The sequence below is a fragment of the Chelonia mydas genome, chromosome 7 (assembly GCF_015237465.2).
Source record: "Chelonia mydas isolate rCheMyd1 chromosome 7, rCheMyd1.pri.v2, whole genome shotgun sequence".
Classification (NCBI taxonomy): Eukaryota; Metazoa; Chordata; order Testudines; family Cheloniidae; genus Chelonia; species Chelonia mydas.
This window is the reverse complement of record NC_057853.1, coordinates 120,984,947-121,003,128: the sequence shown is the minus strand read 5'-3', so window position 1 is coordinate 121,003,128 and position 18,182 is coordinate 120,984,947. Positions and strand designations below refer to the sequence as shown.

Genomic DNA, 18,182 nt, shown 5'->3' with positions numbered 1-18,182 from the left:
ACTAACCAATTTATTTGAGCATAAGCTCATGAAAGCTTATGCTCAAATAAATTGGTTAGTCTCTAAGGTGCCACAAGTACTCCTTTTCTTTTTAAAGGGAAAGCAGTGGATGTATTGTTTCTTGACTTTAGCAAAGCTTTTGAAACGGTCTCCCACAGTATTCTTGTCAGCAAGTTAAAGAAGTATGGGCTGGATGAATGCACTATAAGGTGGGTAGAAAGTTGGCTAGATTGTCGGGCTCAACGGGTAGTGATCAATGGCTCCATGTCTAGATGGCAGCCGGTATCAAGTGGAGTGCCCCAAGGGTCGGTCCTGGGGCCGGTTTTGTTCAATATCTTCATAAATGACCTGGAGGATGGTGTGGATTGCACTCTCAGCAAATTTGCGGATGATACTAAACTAGGAGGAGTGGTAGATACGGTGGCAGGTAGGGATAGGATACAGAGGGACCTAGACAAATTGGAGGATTGGGCCAAAAGAAATCTGATGAGGTTCAACAAGGATAAGTGTAGGGTCCTGCACTTAGGACGGAAGAATCCAATGCACCGCTACAGACTAGGGACCAAATGGCTAGGCAGCAGTTCTGCGGAAAAGGACCTAGGGGTGACAGTGGACGAGAAGCTGGATATGAGTCAACAGTGTGCCCTTGTTGCCAAGAAGGCCAATGGCATTTTGGGATGTATAAGTAGGGGCATAGCCAGCAGATCGAGGGACGTGATTGTTCCCCTCTATTCGACATTGGTGAGGCCTCATCTGGAGTACTGTGTCCAGTTTTGGGCCCCACACTACAAGAAGGATGTGGAAAAATTGGAGAGAGTCCAGCGAAGGACAACAAAAATGATTAGGGGTCTGGAACACATGACTTATGAGGAGAGGCTGAGGGAACTGGGATTGTTTAGTCTGCAGAAGAGAAGAATGAGGGGGGATTTGATAGCTGCTTTCAACTACCTGAGAGGTGGTTCCAAAGAGGATGGTTCTAGACTATTCTCAGTGGTAGAAGATGACAGGACAAGGAGTAATGGTCTCAAGTTGCAGTGGGAGAGGTTTAGGTTGGATATTAGGAAAAACTTTTTCACTAGGAGGGTGGTGAAACACTGGAATGCGTTATTACCTAGGGAGGTGGTAGAATCTCCTTCCTTAGAGGTTTTCAAGGTCAGGCTTGACAAAGCCCTGGCTGGGATGATTTAATTGGGGATTGGTCCTGCTTTGAGCAGGGGGTTGGACTAGATGACCTCCTGAGGTCCCTTCCATCCCTGATATTCTATGATTCTATTATTCCATGATTCTATGATTCTAATTGAAGCAGATATTTATGAAGTCACTGGGAGGTGAACTATCTCCAATTCAACAGGTTAATCATTAATATTTGGAGGATTTTCTTGGAGAACATCACCAGACAGACATTTACATTGTTTTATTTAACTAAAACAACAACGTTAAGTATTCTGGATTTTTTTTCTTCAACAGCAAACATATAATATTTTAACAAAACAAGCATATGTCCCTTAGTTCTCACAGTTATCTCCAGACTTCTCCTTGTCCAGATCTATTCCACCCGCAACAGTCTTCTATTCATTGAACTTTTTGAAACTTTCCACTTTTAGAGAGAGGTAAGGGATTGACTCTGTGTACACAAATTTGCAGAGGGACAATAGGGTTGAGATCTGTTATTTCTCACCTCTATCTATTATGTATTTATTTAAAAACATGTTTGCTGTTAACAAGCATGTTACCTCTGGAGACACAAATCCACAGTTTGAGAGCTGCAAAACTAAGCATCTCTGATGGTATCTTCTAGACTGAGCACTGAGTCCCATTGGGTAGATAGAAAGATAAATAATCTATACAGAAGCCTGTGGAACCCCATAAGATTGGGTCCCTAATCCATGAACTATTGGAACTCATTTACAAAACTTTTCTTAAACGTTACATGAATATATTGTCTCATACTATAGAATTTAAATTTATAATCCCTATTCCATGATGAGATATCTTTGAGCTATAATGTATCTTAATTAAAACTATCTTTAGATAGATTTTTTCCTCAAAAAGCAAGTTATCAAAACAATTTGATTTAAAAAAAAAAATAATTGATTTTTATCCACCCTGCTGGTTGCTTTTGAAATGCCTGCAGTGAGCTCTGATGGCCCCCATCACAGCACCTTGCTCTGCACCCTGAATTGCCTGGCTGGGATGTGGTGTGGTCCAATCTGGGATCAGTGCGGCAACCCCACTTCTAGTATTCTTGGCCGATAACGATCTCCAGGGTTTCGGGTCTGTTTGCAATCATGGTAGAAATCTCTCAAGAGTTCAAGAGGATTTTACTTCAGGCCCCAGAATGTCATTTTTTAAAGGAAGTGTCTGACAAAACTTCATAGGAACGGAAACGTTTCATGAATTAGAATTTTTAAAATGTACAGGTATTTTTTTTTAAATTAAATCTTCCCCTACAGTGTTGAAAACCAAATACAGGGTTGTATTGGCCTTGTATTGACACTTAGCCTGTGTTGCTGTTAAACTGGCTGTGGGTTTATTATATCTTGCAAGCCACTCAGGGTCAGGCTGCCTCAGTACTTGGATGAGAGATCTCTAAGCAAAACCCTGGTGCTGCAGGAATTGGACCCTCTCAGAGTCCATGCAGAATCAAAGCTCCAGCATAGTGCTAGTGATGCCGGAGAGTTCTGGCTTTTGGGTGGGATGAAAACTAAGGCCCTGATCACTTGTGGATGGTCATTAAAGATCACAGATGCGTAGAAATGTAGGGCTGGAAGGGACCTTGAAAGGCCATATAGTCCAGCCCCCTGCTCTGAGGCAAGATCCAATGTTATTTTTGGGGTGTTAACTCTGGTGGTGGTGACCAAATATGAATTCAGTTAGTTACTTTATACCTTGCTAATTTTCACTTGCAGCTGAAGCTGGACACCAGGTTCTCCTTCTTCTGCTGTCCTAGGTAGTGATGGTGCCTGAGTGTTAAACAGTTGCCACATCCCACCCCAGAGGTGGCTGCATTTCATTGCTGGAGGAATCTGTTCCTCTGCTAATCTGGGAAGTGGCTATAAGGTGATTATTATATGCGGAGCTGGTAGCGATGCCTGTAGTTAATTATCTGACGTGTTCCATTATAAGAACCTCTTTTCAGTTGCTTATAACTTTGCCAAACTGTAGCTGTTGGGCTGAACTTTTCCTTTATGGGTGTCTGCCTCAGGCTGAATATTTTTGGAAAGTTTCAGTAAAAACTGATCAGCTGTTTCTGAGAACTCGGTTAGGGAAACACATTTGCCCACATGGTGGCATTCTAAACAATTCTTGTCTTTATCTTTGGTATTCAGTGAGTGGAATGTTAACTGCCTGCCCAGGGAGGGGACACCCTGTAATGAGAATCCATGGAGCCCAGGGGAATTGTCAAAGCCTTTCCAAAGAGGAAGAAGATGAGGGATGACTCAGAGAGGAAGGTCCCTCCAAAGGTCCTGAAAGAGGAGGAATCTGGGAGCACTGAAGGTACGTCCTGCACCCACTCCTCTCCTTTAAGAGCAGTCACACAGTCTGTCAGACCCATGTCCCTGTTTATTAACTGCAGATGTAGGGTGAGATCTGTCCTGAAGTACTATCAGGTCATTCAGTGCCAAGCAACCTGATATCGGGGAGGGGGCGGGGCTGTGGCTAGGCAACTCTGTGTGTCAAGCCAGGGCACCCCATGGTCTCTGTCATCCTGGGGCCAGGCACTGCTGACAGTCCCAGTAATGCCATGCAAGGTATGTAACCTGTTTGGTTTGGGAAGCTGTTTCCATGTCACTGAGTCTCTGCCCTTGTGCCTCTTCTTTGTAGAATGGCTGAAGCCGGTCACAGCCTACGTGCTGCCAGCGGGCATCGGGCAGGCCAGGGCAGAGATCTTTCACAAGCAGATTGTCCAGAAGGGGGGTCGCGTCTGCAACCAGCTCTCCTCGGAGGTGACGCACGTCATAGTGGCAGAAGACATGGACTGTGACCGGGCCTTTCGCCTCCTCAGACTGGCCAAGCTTCCCCCAGGGACCCAGCTGGTGAAGGCGGCCTGGCTGAGCTTGTGCATTAGAGAGCAGAAGCTGCTGGATACCACTGGGTACAGCATCTTCATCCCAGACAGGTATTTAGCCCCCCGCAGCAGCTCTGTCCCTGCCCGAATTGGCTGAGATCTTGATCTTTCACCCAGAGAGCACATATGATGACTCGCAACCTTCTTGCTGGTGGGATCAATATCATTCTCATGTCACAGATGGGGAAACTGAGGCACAGAGCGTCAAGGAGACACAGTGAGTCCATAGCACAGCTGGGAATAGAACCCAAGAATCCTTATTCTTAGTCACCTGCTGTAACTGCTAGACACATTCCTGATTCATTAAAGATAACAAGGGCATGTTTTTAATATAACGATTAACAATTAAATACCATTTTCTGCGTATTGCAGATGGACAGCAGAGAACAGGCTGGCAGTTAAACACAAGAACGGACCGGGAATAGTGGGGGGCTGCAGGTCAGGACTGAGGCATATCCGCAGAGCTGTGTAGGAGGAGCCCAGGGCTGGAATAGCAAGGGGTAGACGTGGCAGGTCAGTGAGGTGTGAGGGAGCCAAGCATAGCCAGAGCAATGAACCTCTAGCTTGGGTGAGCAAAGCTAACACTAGCTCTTTGCCCCATCCCCAAACAAGAGAGAGGATTTCCCAGCCTGGGGTTTGGGCTGCGAAGTCTTCGTGTTCCTTGCGTGTGAATCTGCTCAGCTCCATGTTGGCCCCTGGCAGGTACCTGGAGGAGGGGGATCTGCCGAAGGGTCAACAGCAGCTCCTGGGCAGTGAGACTGTCCAACCCCAGCCAGAGAAGGAAGCACTGGAGCAGAAGGCTGAAGCACAGACAGCAGCCTTATTGCCTCAGGGCCCAGCCATCTCAGTACAGCGGCAGGTGGAGGAGCAAAGCCTTCAAACACAGGTCAGTGTCATCCCACACCCATGCTGCATGGTTGCTCTGTTGGCTCGTGCTAGCCTAGCAAGGCTGAGGAGTGTCAGTTTCTACCCCAGCAAAAAGGGCAGCACAGTGTTTGGGGTTTTCAGCGATGTGCCAGCAATAGGTTCAGTCTAGGGTCATTGTTATTGCTTCTCTCCGCCTCTCCTGGATGCTGGAGGTGGGAAAACACCTTTTATGTGTCTGTCCCTGCAGGACCATTCCCCGCCAAACAGGTCCCAGGGCTTTGGCCAAGCTAAGCTGGAAAAACTCCACAGTGTGTATCCCCTGCATCCCTGGGGAGACTTCCACAGCCTAAGACACCTCCCTGCTAGGAAGCTTTCTCTGATACTTCATCCCATATTTCACCCTGACCCGCCCTAACCAGTTCCCCACTCCATGGGGTTACCCCTTCAAACACCCATATAGCTATAAGAGATCATATTGCTTCCCAGCACCCAATCGCTTGCACTCAGAATATACATACCAGGTTGTTAGGCTCCTTCCCCGTGAGTCACTCTCAGAGCAAGGAAGGATGATCCAGTGGTTAGAGCGCTAGCCTGGGACTTGAGATCTGGGTTCAAGTCTGTGCTCTGCCAGAGACTTCCTGCATGGCCTTGGACAAGTCACTTAGCCTCTCGGCCTCAGTTCCCCACAGTAGGGGTAACACTCCTGCCCTCATGGACTGTTGATGCTGCTCCTCCGCACTGTGGTGTGGTGTCTCTGCCCCCAGTTACCACGGCCGGGTGCTGGCACAGAACACTGCAGCCAGTACCTAACTTGCTGTCCACTGGTTGCCTCTTTGTTAAGGTTTCTCCCTCCTTGTCCCCTAGATATATTAGCCGGTATATTTACAGGCACAATCTCCTGTGCCCATGTTTCCAATCTCTCCAGGCCCCTTCAGAGCATTCCCCTCTCTTTACTGATATTTGTGTCACTTGCTAACATAGTAATCATCACTATTAACGAACCCCACTATTAGGGGCAATTGTAATGTACTTAGAGATTCCATTGCAGGCCTCCTGCTTTGTGAGGAGTTTTATTGTACTGGTCACTTGGCAGCATCTGCTGTGGTTGAGATTTGATTGCAGACTTGTAACTTTTTCATAAAGTTACCTTCTGTGATTACGTTTTCCAGGCCTGGTCCGTGCAGGAAAGCAGTCTTTTTAAGCATTTGAGCAAAATTTCTTGAGTCGTCTTTAGGATTAGGTGAGGGGGAAAAACACTTTAAAGAAAGTTCTAACCATTCTTTTAAGACACAAGCATAGCAGGAAAGGGTGAGGTTGGAATCTTAGCTTGGAAATAGCCCTCATTTAGCCATAGGCTCTTTTCTAGGTTTGGAAAAAATGTTTTTGATTTAACAAAGAGATGAGCATTTGAAAATCACAGACTGACCTAGGCTACCAGTGTGCACTTGAGGGGATGTGTGCTGTGCATTCAGGAGTGGCTAGTTAAGTTTTGCACAGGTTGCTTTAAAGAGCTTACAAGCTTTGTTGCCAACTCTGAGCTCCAGGCTTCATTCATTTTTTTTCCTAGGAAATAAAATGCAAAAAACGGTGAAATATTAGGGTTGCACAGTTAATGTTTTCCCACTCCCTGGCTTTTTTGTCACTTAATGTTCCAGCAACAATATCAACTCTGCCACGCTGCCTGGCATGAAATATCCAGGAAGTGCAACACAGCTGGTGGATGCTTTCTGAACACTAACTTCTACATTGCCTGACTTTTTAACTGCACAGCCATAATACTGCAGTAACACCGGTTTTTGCATTAATACCCACCATGTGCATCTGTGCAGTACCACTGATTAGGTGACAATGTCACCCTCTAGTAGCTGCAGCCTACAGCACATAAAGGCCATTCCACTGCTGCTGGTTACACTATTATCTCACATCTGTGGAACCCCTTGCCTCCGAGTCACCTCAGAAGCCCTTTACATTCTGTGTGCACACATCACTCCCCTGATATGCAGCTGCTTCTTTCCCCTGTGCTTTAGGTGTGAACTAGGTGTGATTGGGGGTGGGGGTGTATATACAGCCATGGATCATTAGAGAACACAGGCAATTCCCACTACTGTAACAGGACTCCCGCACACACTGGAGATTACCCGCCTCCCCTAGTCAGGGTGACCAGACAGCAAGTGTGAAAAATCTGGACAGGAGGTGGGGGTAATAGGCACCTATATAAGAAAAAGCCCCAAATATCGGGACTGTCCCTATAAAATTGGGACATCTGGTCACCCTACCCCTAGTTCTGTGGTGACTTCCTGCCCCAGGGAATGCTGGGGTCAGTGCCAAGGAAACGTTTGGTTTCAGAGTAGCAGCCGTGTTAGTCTGTATCTGCAAAAAGAAAAGGAGTACTTGTGGCACCTTAGAGACTAACAAATTTATTAGAGCATAAGCTTTCGTGGGCTACAGCCCACTTCATCCGATGCACAGAATGGAACATATAGTATGAAGATATATATACACATACAGAGAAGGTGGAAGTTGCCATACAAACTGTAAGAGGCTAATTAATTAAGATGAGCTATTATCAGCAGGAGAAAAAACTTCTGTAATGACAATCAAGATGGCCCATTTAGACAGTTGACAAGAAGGTGTGAGGATACTTAACATGGGGAAATAGATTGAATATGTGTAATGACCCAGCCACTCCCAGGCTCTATTCAAACCCAAGTTAATGGTATCTAGTTTTCATATTAATTAAAGCTCAGCAGTTTCTCCTTGGAGTCTGTTTTGAAGCTTTTCTGTTGCAGAATTGCCACCCTAAAGGAAATGTTTGCGAGAGATGGGCATTATTTCATTGCTGCTTTTCTGTCTCTCCCTGAAGAGGGTCTCTGATGACGAAGGAAGCGAAGGGGAAGAAACCAGCGTCACTCAGGGAGACCTGGAAGCACTAATTTCAGGACGTTGCCCTGAGACCTCATCGGGGCTGTCCAGTGGCAGCTGTACCGCAGTGCCCCCTGCTGCTGGCAAGTGGGTTTGTGCTCAGTCCTCTGACAGCAAGAAAGAGAATCACAACCGGCACATCACAGAGAAGCTGGAAGTGCTGGGAAAAGCCTACACCGTCCAGGGGGACAAGTGGAGGGCTCTGGGCTACTCCAAAGCCATCAATGCACTCAAGAGCTACCACAAACCAGTCACCTCTTACCAGGTAACCGGAAACCTGCTACCCTGTGAGCAGAGTGAAATCGGCAGGAGAGCTGGGAATAGGGACCAGTCCTAACTCTGAGTCCTGGCCCTTAATCACAAGGTCCTCTCTCCAGACGTGCAGTTCCCTAGAGTTGGTCCCTGCCATGGGAGGCTGTGAACATGAGCAATTCAGTCAGCCTAAATATGATTCATTGAGCATGAGTGTTATTTTCGAGACTTCAAACTGGAGTAAGAAAATAGCCAGGGGACTGGAGCCTTGAGCTTCTGCAGGATGACAGGCCCCACTCTGGAGTAATTTCCTTCATAGAATCGTAGAATATTATAGAATATCAGGGTTGGAAGGGACCTCAGGAGGTCATCTAGTCCAACCCTCTGCTCAAAGCAGGGCCAATCCCCAACTAAATCATCCCAGCCAGGGCTTTGTCAAGCCTGACCTTAAAAACTTCAAGGGAAGGAGATTCCACCACCTCCCTAGGTAACGCATTCCAGTGTTTCACCACCCTCCTAGTGAAAAAGTTTTTCCTAATATCCAACCTAAACCTCCCCCACTGTAACTTGAGACCATTACTCCTTGTTCTGTCATCAGCTACCACTGAGAACAGTCTAGATCCATCCTCTTTGGAACCCCCTTTCAGGTAGTTAAAAGCAATTATCAAATCCCGCCTCATTCTTCTCTTCCGCAGACTAAACAATCCCAGTTCCCTCAGCCTCTCCTCATAAGTCATGTGTTCCAGTCCCCTAATAATTTTTATTGCACTCCGCTGGACTCTTTCTAATTTTTCCACATCCTTTTTGTAGTGTGGGGCCCAAAACTGGACACAGTACTCCAGATGAGGCCTCACCAATGTCGAATAGAGGGGAACGATCACATCCCTCGATCTGCTGGCAATGCCCCTACGTATACATCCCAAAATGCCATTGACCTTCTTGGCAACAAGGGTACACTGTTGACTCATATCCAGCTTCTCGTCCACTGTAACCCCTAGGTCCTTTTCTGCAGAACTGCTGCCGAGCCATTCGGTCGCTAGTCTGTAGCGATGCATGGGATTCTTCCGTCCTAAGTGTAGGATTCTGCACTTGTCCTTGTTGAACCTCATCAGATTTCTTTTGGCCCAATCCTCTAATTTGTCTAGGTCCCTCTGTATCCTATCCCTCCCCTCCAACGTATCTACCTCTCCTCCCAGTTTGTCATCTGCAAACTTGCTGAGGGTACAATCCACACCATCCTCCAGATCATTAATGAAGATATTGAACAAAACCGGCCCCAAGACCAACCCTTAGGGCACTCCGCTAGATACCGGCTGCCAACTAGACATGGAGCCATTGATCACGACTTGCTGAGCATGGCAATGTAGCCAGCTTTCTCTCCTTCCCCCATTACTGCCTCATTCAGTTAGCAGCAGCTCAGGGAGGGGCCTTTCTCCTTCTGTTGAAGCCTCAGCTATTGGCCAGTGGCAGAGTAGGATGCACATCTGTTGTGCTGAGGCAGTTGCTACGTCCGCGCTGGGGAAGTGTCCAATCAACGTTATACGGTTACACTGTGCCCTACGACATGGCAATTAGTCAGCCTGCCTTAAACTGGCCAAGAGGTGTGTAGAGCCCAGGCCCTGCTGCTCCTGGGCTGCCACCCACTCACTTGAGTGCTAACCTGGCTCAGAGGTGTGAACCAGTCCCCTGGGCTTTCCCGTCTCTGTGCCTTGGGGCAGCTCAGTAGATTGCCCATTAGCCAGCTGCTCTTTTGCCTTTGCCTTTAGGAAGCCTTTAAGATTCCTGGGATCGGGAAGCGAATGGCGGAGAAGATCCTGGAGATCTTGGAGAGCGGCCACCTGCGTAAGCTGGACCACATCAGCGAGAGCGTGGCAGTTCTGGAGGTCTTCTCCAACATCTGGGGAGCAGGAGTCAAGACAGCCCAGATGTGGTACCAACAGGTCATTGTCTCCTCCTTTCTAATGGAGTGTGTGTGCTCTCAGACACCGTGAGCAGAGAAGGCCGGTCGGGCCATAGCAGAGACCCCTCCTGCTATCCCTCTGCCCATGGTGTTCAGCTGGCAGGATTTGACCTGCCTGCAGTGTTTCAGCATGGCTGGCTGCTCAGAACTGTCTCTTTGCAAGCAGAGGGTTCCCCTCTTTGCTCTGTCACCCCTCGTAATGCCCTAATGCAGCTGCTGCTTAAATCCTGTCCAAGCTGCAGTGGGTGCAGAATGCAGCAGCCTGTGTGCTAAGCAAAGTGTCTGGCTCTGAGCACTTGACTTCAGGCTCTATGAACTGCACTGGCTGCCTGGGTGTTTCTGGTGGGTTGAAGGTGTTGGGTTTGATCTGGAAATCCTTAAATGGCTCAAGGTCTGCATGTGTGTGAGACCCCTCCCCCTAGGCCGTACTGCCACAGCTGAGATCACAGGAGGTGCCCAAGCAGGAGCCCCCCATTATAAAAGCGGGGGCTGATGGCAGGACATTCTGTGGGAAGGGTCTGTGGCCTTGGAATTCACCACTCTACTCTGCTTTGCCAGAGCCCGTATTTATTGGTCTTTAGGGCAGGTAGCAAAGTCGGTGTGTGAGGGTGGCTCTCTGGGGAGGGGTGGGGGCGAGAAGGTTTCATGGGACAGCTGTGGGGAGCCGTCAGTTCTGTGGCTTGGCTGTTGGTGTATCCCGGGCTGGCCTGTGAATGTTTTGTGTGTGGCGGGGGGGAGTCTAGAACCTAGGCTAGGCCTGCAAGAGAGGCCTTCTGGGGTGTTTCATGTTGGAATCGAACAGGCTTGGTCTCGGTGCTAGACTGACACCTGCATCACAGGCTGGCCTGCGGTGACGCTGTGCTGACACGTGGTGAGGCAGCGTTCATCGTTGTGACGTCCAAGCTGCACACCTAACGGTCCTGTGCGCGCTGGGGTCTCCACGGGCGGGGGGAGCCGTACAGGTAGGGTCGCTTCCCTGGGTAAGGTCTGGGCCCAGCCGCTTTGGTCAGCTGAGCTGTGACACCCCTTAGACCTGCGGTGGGGGTATTGGAGGAGCGAAGTCCCTGCAGTGATTCCCTGTCTGAATGTCTCCATGTGCTCTGGGGCAGGGCTTCCGGACCCTAGACGATATCCACACCAAGGCTCCTCTGACCAGCCAGCAGGCCATAGGGTTGAAGCACTATGAAGACTTCCTGGAGCGTATGCCACGAGAGGAGGCTAAAGAAATAGAACAGACTGTAAGTAACCCAGCTCCACGGCCATAACAGGGAATAACAGCTGGGAGCTGACACCCAAAGGTTCCCATGCTCTTGGGCCTGCAGAGCTGGGTGCTCTCGGGAGGTTCCCAGCCTGTCCCCAAGCAGAGCTGGGACTCTGGGTCCCAAGTTGGGCGAAAGTGCAGGGGCAGCAATGAAAATAAAAAGACAGAAACAAAAACTGGACCCAGACTCATTTAGAGTCTTAGAGAATCATAGAATATCAGGGTTGGAAGGGATATCAGGAGGTCATCTAGTCCAACCCCCTGCTCAAAGCAGGACCAATCCCCAACTAAATCATCCCAGCCAGGGCTTGGTCAAGCCTGACCTTAAAAACTTCAAGGGAAGGAGATTCCACCACCTCCCTAGGTAACGCATTCCAGTGTTTCACCACCCTCCTAGTGGAAAAGTTTTTCCTAATATCCCACCTAAACCTCCCCCACTGTAACTTGAGACCATTACTCCTTGTTCTGTCATCTGCTACCACTAAGAACAGTCTAGATCCATCCTCTTTGGAACCCCCTTTCAGGTAGTTGAAAGCAGCTATCAAATCCCCCCTCATTCTTCTCTTCCGCAGACTAAACAATCCCAGTTCCCTCAGCCTCTCCTCATAAGTCATGTGTTCCAGTCCCCTAATCATTTTTGTTGCACTCCGCTGGACTCTTTCCAATTTTTCCACATCCTTCTTGTAGTGTGGGGCCCAAAACTGGACACAGTACTCCAGATGAGGCCTCACCAATGTCGAATAGAGGGGAACGATCACGTCCCTCGATCTGCTGGCAATGCCCCTACTTATACATCCCAAAATGCCATTGACCTTCTTGGCAACAAGGGCACACTGTTGACTCATATCCAGCTTCTCGTCCACTGTAACCCCTAGGTCCTTTTCTGCAGAACTGCTGCCGAGCCATTCGGTCCCTAGTCTGTAGCGGTGCATTGGATTCTTCCGTCCTAAGTGCAGGACTCTGCACTTGTCCTTGTTGAACCTCATCAGATTTCTTTTGGCCCAATCCTCTAATTTGTCTAGGTCCCTCTGTATCCTATCCCTCCCCTCCAGCGTATCTACCTCTCCTCCCAGTTTAGTGTCATCTGCAAACTTGCTGAGGGTGCAATCCACACCATCCTCCAGATCATTAATGAAGATATTGAACAAAACCGGCCCCAGGACCGACCCTTGGGGCACTCCACTTGATACTGGCTGCCAACTAGACATGGAGCCATTGATCACTATCCGTTGAGCCCGGCAATCTAGCCAACTTTCTATCCACCTTATCGTCCATTCATCCAGCCCATACTTCTTTAATTTGCTGGCAAGAATACTGTGGGAGACTGTGTCAAAAGCTTTGCTAACGCCAAGGAACAACACGTCCACTGCTTTCCCCTCATCCACAGAGCCAGTTACCTCGTCATAGAAGGCAATTAGATTAGTCAGGCATGACTTGCCCTTGATGAATCCATGCTGACTGTTCCTGATCATTTTCCTCTCCTCTAAGTGTTTCAGAATTGATTCCTTGAGGACCTGCTCCATGATTTTTCCAGGGACTGAGGTGAGGCTGACCGGCCTGTAGTTCCCAGGATCCTCCTCCTTCCCTTTTTTAAAGATTGGCACTACATTAGCCTTTTTCCAGTCGTCTGGGACCTCCCCCGATCACCATGAGTTTTCAAAGATAATGGCCAATGGCTCTGCAATCACATCCGCCAGCTCCTTTAGCACTCTCGGATGCAACGCATCCAGCCCCATGGACTTGTGCACGTCCAGCTTTTCTAAATAGTCCCAAACCACTTCTTTCTCCAGTTCATGTTCTGCGTCCAGCAAAGGCATGGGACATTTCCTGCATCAGATACCCTGCCCTGCTCAGAGGAGCTGCCAAGGGTGGCATGGTTAACTGAGTGCTTTGTCAGGGACTTCCATCCGAGGATCTCAAAAGTGCCTACCTCCCCACCCCACCCCCCTGAGGATCACCCACCCCCCTCTTCCCCGCTTGATGCAGATGCAGATCTGAGGCACAGAGCAGTTCAGTGTCATGCCCCTTTCCGTGTGGTGACGCTGTTTGATTTGCAGTGGGTCTGGGTTCTGCCTGGTGCTGAGCACAGTCCAACAGCAACCGCCAGGCCAGCTGGAGTCTGGTTTTCCGCCCTGACAATCTGCTCCGTGGAGCAATGGGAGCTGGGAACGTTCCCTGCCATGGCGGTTTAAACTGCAGCAGGCCTGGATTGTGGGTGCTGGTTTGTGATTCAAAGGGATCTCTGTGGTTGAAATCCCTGGCGCTGGTAATCCAGGATGGCAAGAGCTGGTGAAGTGGCCCTTTACCAACAGAGCTGGTCTGTCTGTGTGTGTACAGGTCTATCCCTGGCACTAATGCCTCCTGTAACTTATGAAGGGGGCAATTTGCACGTTACTCTCCGGGGCTGGGAATAGTCTCCAGCGCCTGTTCTCTGTTGCTGATCTCTCACGGAACCAGCTGCCATCACCCAGGTCCTCCTGAGCCATGCAAATCATTGTACCTATTCCTTGGCACTTCTTCTGCAAAGGATTCTGGGAGTGCCTCATGGGGGGCAGCCATTGCTGGTCATCAGGCCGGGGTCAGCATAATTGGATGAAAAATCCTCATATGAGCGAAATGGGCTGTATCTGCCCCTCCCCACGCCGCAGAACGTTACTCTGCATCAAGGCCTTACCTCGCCCTTGCCGCCTGGATGCTGGCTCAGCCTGGGGGCACGCTTGGTCCCAGGTGTGTAAAGCCACCCAGAATTCCCAATCTGGCCCTGCACTAGCAGAGAGCGGGGGAGAGCTCATTCTGTCATTGCTCCCTCCTGCTCTGTGATCACCATGGAAGCAGCGGCCAGTGCAACGCTGTCACTCAGCCACGGGGCCTGGCCGCGAAGAATACGCCCCCACCGGTGCTGCCATCCCCACTGCGGGATTAGAGCTATTTCAGGAGCGAGCCGTCTCTTTCCCAAGCCCGCTAGGGTGTAACATTGGCCCTTAGGGAGGAGGGGTGGGGCTATTGTTGGTTTGAGGGGATTACGCGTCTCCCCCCCCACCTGGGTCTGGGCCCCAGGAGACAGACAGGAGAATGACGGGATTAGCCACCGTCCCTGCTGCCTCTCACACCAAGATCTGAGGAGCTTTCAGACTCCAGCCGGGGCTTGTGGTTCTCTAGAAATCTTCATTTGAGGCAAGAAAGGGAGCAGGGGAGGGGTCGATCTGCATGAGAAAAGCGGCCTGGCTTCTCAGATCACCTCTGGGGCAAAGGTTAATGGGTTTCTCTCTCCCTAATGAAGGATGATCCTGGAGACTGACTCGGGACAGCTGAGATTGACACCCCCCTTCAAGCCCCAGCTTGCTTTCCCTGCCCCTGCCATTGTGTTCTGGACAGGCTGGGATTGTCTCTTAGCCAGAGCAGAGGGAAGAGCTGGTGTTGGAATGATTTGTGGCTGTCAGAGTGAATGGCACAGTAATACCGTAATAGCCCTTTGCACCGCTCCAGCATTTCCGGAATGAAGCCATCAGAACTGGCTGGCTCGCATTGTCCATGCAGAATAGCTGCCAGGTTCCACCCCAGAGGTGGCTGCATTTCAGCGCACAGGCAAAGCAATCCCAACTTCTGTGCTCTGTAAGGATCTCTGGGATCCTTTGGGATGGGAGGCCCTGTAGTGATTCGTGCGTGGCTGTAAATAAGTGGCACTTTAATGGCAAATGTGTCTAATATCATTAGATTGCCAGTTTTGCCAAGCCAGAGACCCATTCCTCTGGAGCCCTGCTAGGTAGGGGCCAGGCTGTGCACTTGGCTAGCAGGCCTGGAGAGGGACGTGCATTAAATCTACACGCACAGCGCAGCAGTTTGGTGGGCAGCCCCGCTGGGCATTCCGGCCTTTGGCCTATTTCTGGGCCTTGTCTCTTTCCTCGTTGTTTATCACTTAGCCAGGGGCTGGGGCTGTCCCTGGGGCTGTGACTGCTTCTCCGGCCTGTGAGTTGCTGCTGAACTCTGCCGGCTCCGTCCTCAGTTGCTCTCCAGAGTTTTTGTTCAGCGCAGACCCGCGGTAGCAGACCCAGTCAGCCACGGGGAAACGGGTGGAAGCCGAGCTGAAAGCCTGCTGCGGCTCCATTAATTATCTGTAGGCTAATGGGGTCCCCACCACCCGTACCCTGCCTTTGCTTCCCCCCCTCTCTGCATTCTGCTGCTAAGGTCCTCCATGAACTCTGATCCATCCCGTCCCCGTCAAAGGGGTTGGCAGCCCAAACTCCAACTCACTGAGGCCACCACGTGACTGCAGGCCACGTTTTCTCTGCCATTTTTGGGTCCATCTACACAGCAGTTCCCAGCTGCTGCGCAGACGTACCCTGAATCGCCCGGTGTGGAGGCAGGTGGCCTCTGAAGGGCGAGTGGCTGTGCTGTGTTGCGTAGGCAGAGCGGAGCTGAACAGAAGGCGCTGGTGCCTTTTACAGGTTCGGTGCAGGCACTGGGCTTTGGCCAGCAGGTGGTGCTGTTTGTGTGGGGGAGCCATGGAGTCTGGGCCAGGGCATTAGGAGGCGAGCGCTAATCTCTGGTTCCTGATCCCTTTCGCGTGACTCTTCCCTAAGGTGCGAGAAGCAGCCCGGTCCCTGAACCCTGGGCTGGTGTGCATGGCGTGCGGCTCGTACCGACGGGGGAAGGCCACCTGTGGCGATGTGGACGTCTTGGTTACCCACCCTGACGGGCAGTCTCACCGCGGCATCTTCGGCAAGCTGCTTGACAGTCTCCGGCGGAGCGGTACGTAGGTGATTGCAGCCAGGAGGCTGGCTGGCTCTTTCCGAGATGGGAGGCGAAGGGGTTTGTGTCAGTGTGAGCAGCTGGCGCGTGGCACTTGCCCTGCCTGGGGATCGGACACTGAAGGTCTGAATCCAGGATGGTCTGTTGCCTTGGGGGTCAGGAGGACTTTCCCTGTGGGTGGGTGTCCCATAGTACCTGCTGCAGGGGTCTTCCTCGGCAGCATCTGGTCCTGGCCCCTGTCTGAGCTAGGATGCTGGGCTCGCTGGACCCCAGCTGGTCCTAGGGCCATGTGAAGGGGGGTCCTGGAACAGAGCTCGGGAAGCTGGCCGGGTTGGTGCTGTGGCGGGGGCGGCTTCCAACAGGATCCTCGTCACTAGCGTTGTACAAAGGCGGCCAAGCGCTGGTGCTGCCGGTGCAATGGGTGCAGCTTGGTGAGGGCCCCCGCTGCACCCAGGGGCAGCGCACAGGCACCCCCTTTAGGAGGTGCCCAGGGACCTGTGCAGTGGATTATGGGATGCTTCAGCAGGAGCCAGGGAAGAGGGTGGGGTCACAGCCCGGCCCCTCCTCTCACACTGCTCCTTTGGCAGGTTTCCTCACCGATGACCTGGTGAGACAAGAAGACAGCGGCAACCAGAAGAAGTACCTGGGTGTGTGCCGGCTGCCTGGGCCGGGCCGGCGCCACCGACGCCTCGACATCATCGTGGTGCCCCACTGCGAGTTCGCCTGCGCCCTCCTGTACTTCACCGGCTCGGCCCACTTCAACCGCTCCATGCGAGCGCTGGCCAAGACCAAGGGCATGAGCCTGTCGGAGCATGCACTCCACACCGCCGTGGTGCGCGCCCCCGGCGGCCGCAAGATGGGGCCCGGCCTTGTCCTGCCCACCCCCACTGAGAGGGACGTCTTCACGCTGCTGGGGCTGCCCTACCGGGAGCCTGCCGAGCGGGACTGGTGATGGGGCTGGGACCAACCCTATCCTTCCTGCCCTCCCTGTCATGGGGGAGCCTACCAGCTGCCCGATGAGTCCTGCAGGCACCAGCGCCCTGGCGGGGAAGGGGGGTTCCCTGCCAGACACTGAAGGGGGGCACTTCTTAATCTCATATCACCGGGCTGCTCCGGGCTCGCTCTGAGGTGGCCCTGGTGGACAGTGGCTGCTGTTGCTGCTTAGTGGCACTTTGTGACTGTCCAGCCAGGCCTGGGAGTTGGGGTATCACCAGCTCTGGAATGTAGTTCTGTGCACCTCCGATCCCAGGAGCCCAATAGTTACACATCAGCAGATGTAGCTCCGTAGAGACGCACAAACCCTCTCTCCGTCCCTGCGCATCCCCGGGAGCTGCTATTTCGTGGTGCCTGAGGCAGGCACTCTGGTCTGACACCGTACAGGTCACGCTGCTGGGGGGACAGGAGTGCTCCGAGCTGCCAGGTGAATTCAGTTCTGCCGTCCCCTCACGGTGGGGCTCAGTGTCGTGAGTATGGCACCACCAGCGAGCTCACCAGACCTCACAGCGTGGGCACGCCGTGCCTTCCTGCCGTATGGCGGATCGCTCATCTCCCTCTCCCACGTTTCCTCCAGAAGGTCTCCAGTGCCTTGCTCTGATGATGTAGACGGATGCTGGCTTGTGACCCACCTGCTGATTTCTCTCCAGCGGCGCCCGGAGAGTCGGCTTGGATGGGAAAGCGACTGAGCGACAATGCTGCTTGGCAGGTCCTGGGGCACTAACCCAGACATGCGCACTGACTTCCCGCCGGGCTCTTTGGTACAGCTGCTGTCTCCTCCCCGTCAGTCGGGGGTCTGCTCCCAGCCACAGTGGGCTGGTGGAGGCTGATCAGTGCCCCTTGTGCTGTGCTCATTGAAAATCCAGAATGGGGCTGCAAGTGGAACACTACTGTTACCGATTGCAAGGTCGGAAGGAACCACTGTGATCATCTAGTCTGACCTCCTGCGTGGCTGGCCAGAAAGCTGCCCCCCGATACCCCTAGCTCAGAGCTTCGGAGAACACAGCCTGGCTTGATTTAAAAACTCCGTGGTGGAGAATCTGCCACGACCCTGGGAAATTGGGTTCCTGGAAGGGAAGTACAATAAAATCCACCCGCTCTCCTCCTTT

The 18,182-nt window shown here is 51.6% G+C and overlaps 1 protein-coding gene across 5 annotated transcripts in view; it reads left to right on the top strand.

The window, feature by feature from the left end:
* POLL (DNA polymerase lambda) overlaps positions 1-18,182 on the top strand; it is a 20,552-nt gene extending 2,370 nt beyond the window's left edge. For 3 of the 5 annotated variants that reach the window (XM_037903382.2, XM_037903381.2, XM_043550270.1), the window contains 8 exons: positions 3,330-3,498; positions 3,826-4,120; positions 4,772-4,955; positions 7,800-8,123; positions 9,877-10,050; positions 11,180-11,308; positions 15,912-16,080; positions 16,668-18,182. In XM_037903382.2, the coding sequence (XP_037759310.1) occupies positions 3,384-3,498; positions 3,826-4,120; positions 4,772-4,955; positions 7,800-8,123; positions 9,877-10,050; positions 11,180-11,308; positions 15,912-16,080; positions 16,668-17,032 (1,755 nt within the window). In that variant the 5' untranslated portion in view covers positions 3,330-3,383 and the 3' untranslated portion in view covers positions 17,033-18,182. Of the gene's footprint in view, positions 1-2,505; positions 3,061-3,329; positions 3,499-3,825; positions 4,121-4,771; positions 4,956-7,725; positions 8,124-9,876; positions 10,051-11,179; positions 11,309-15,911; positions 16,081-16,667 lie in introns of those variants that run through there. The other 2 variants (XM_027832456.3, XM_043550271.1) reach the window with 2 other exon arrangements.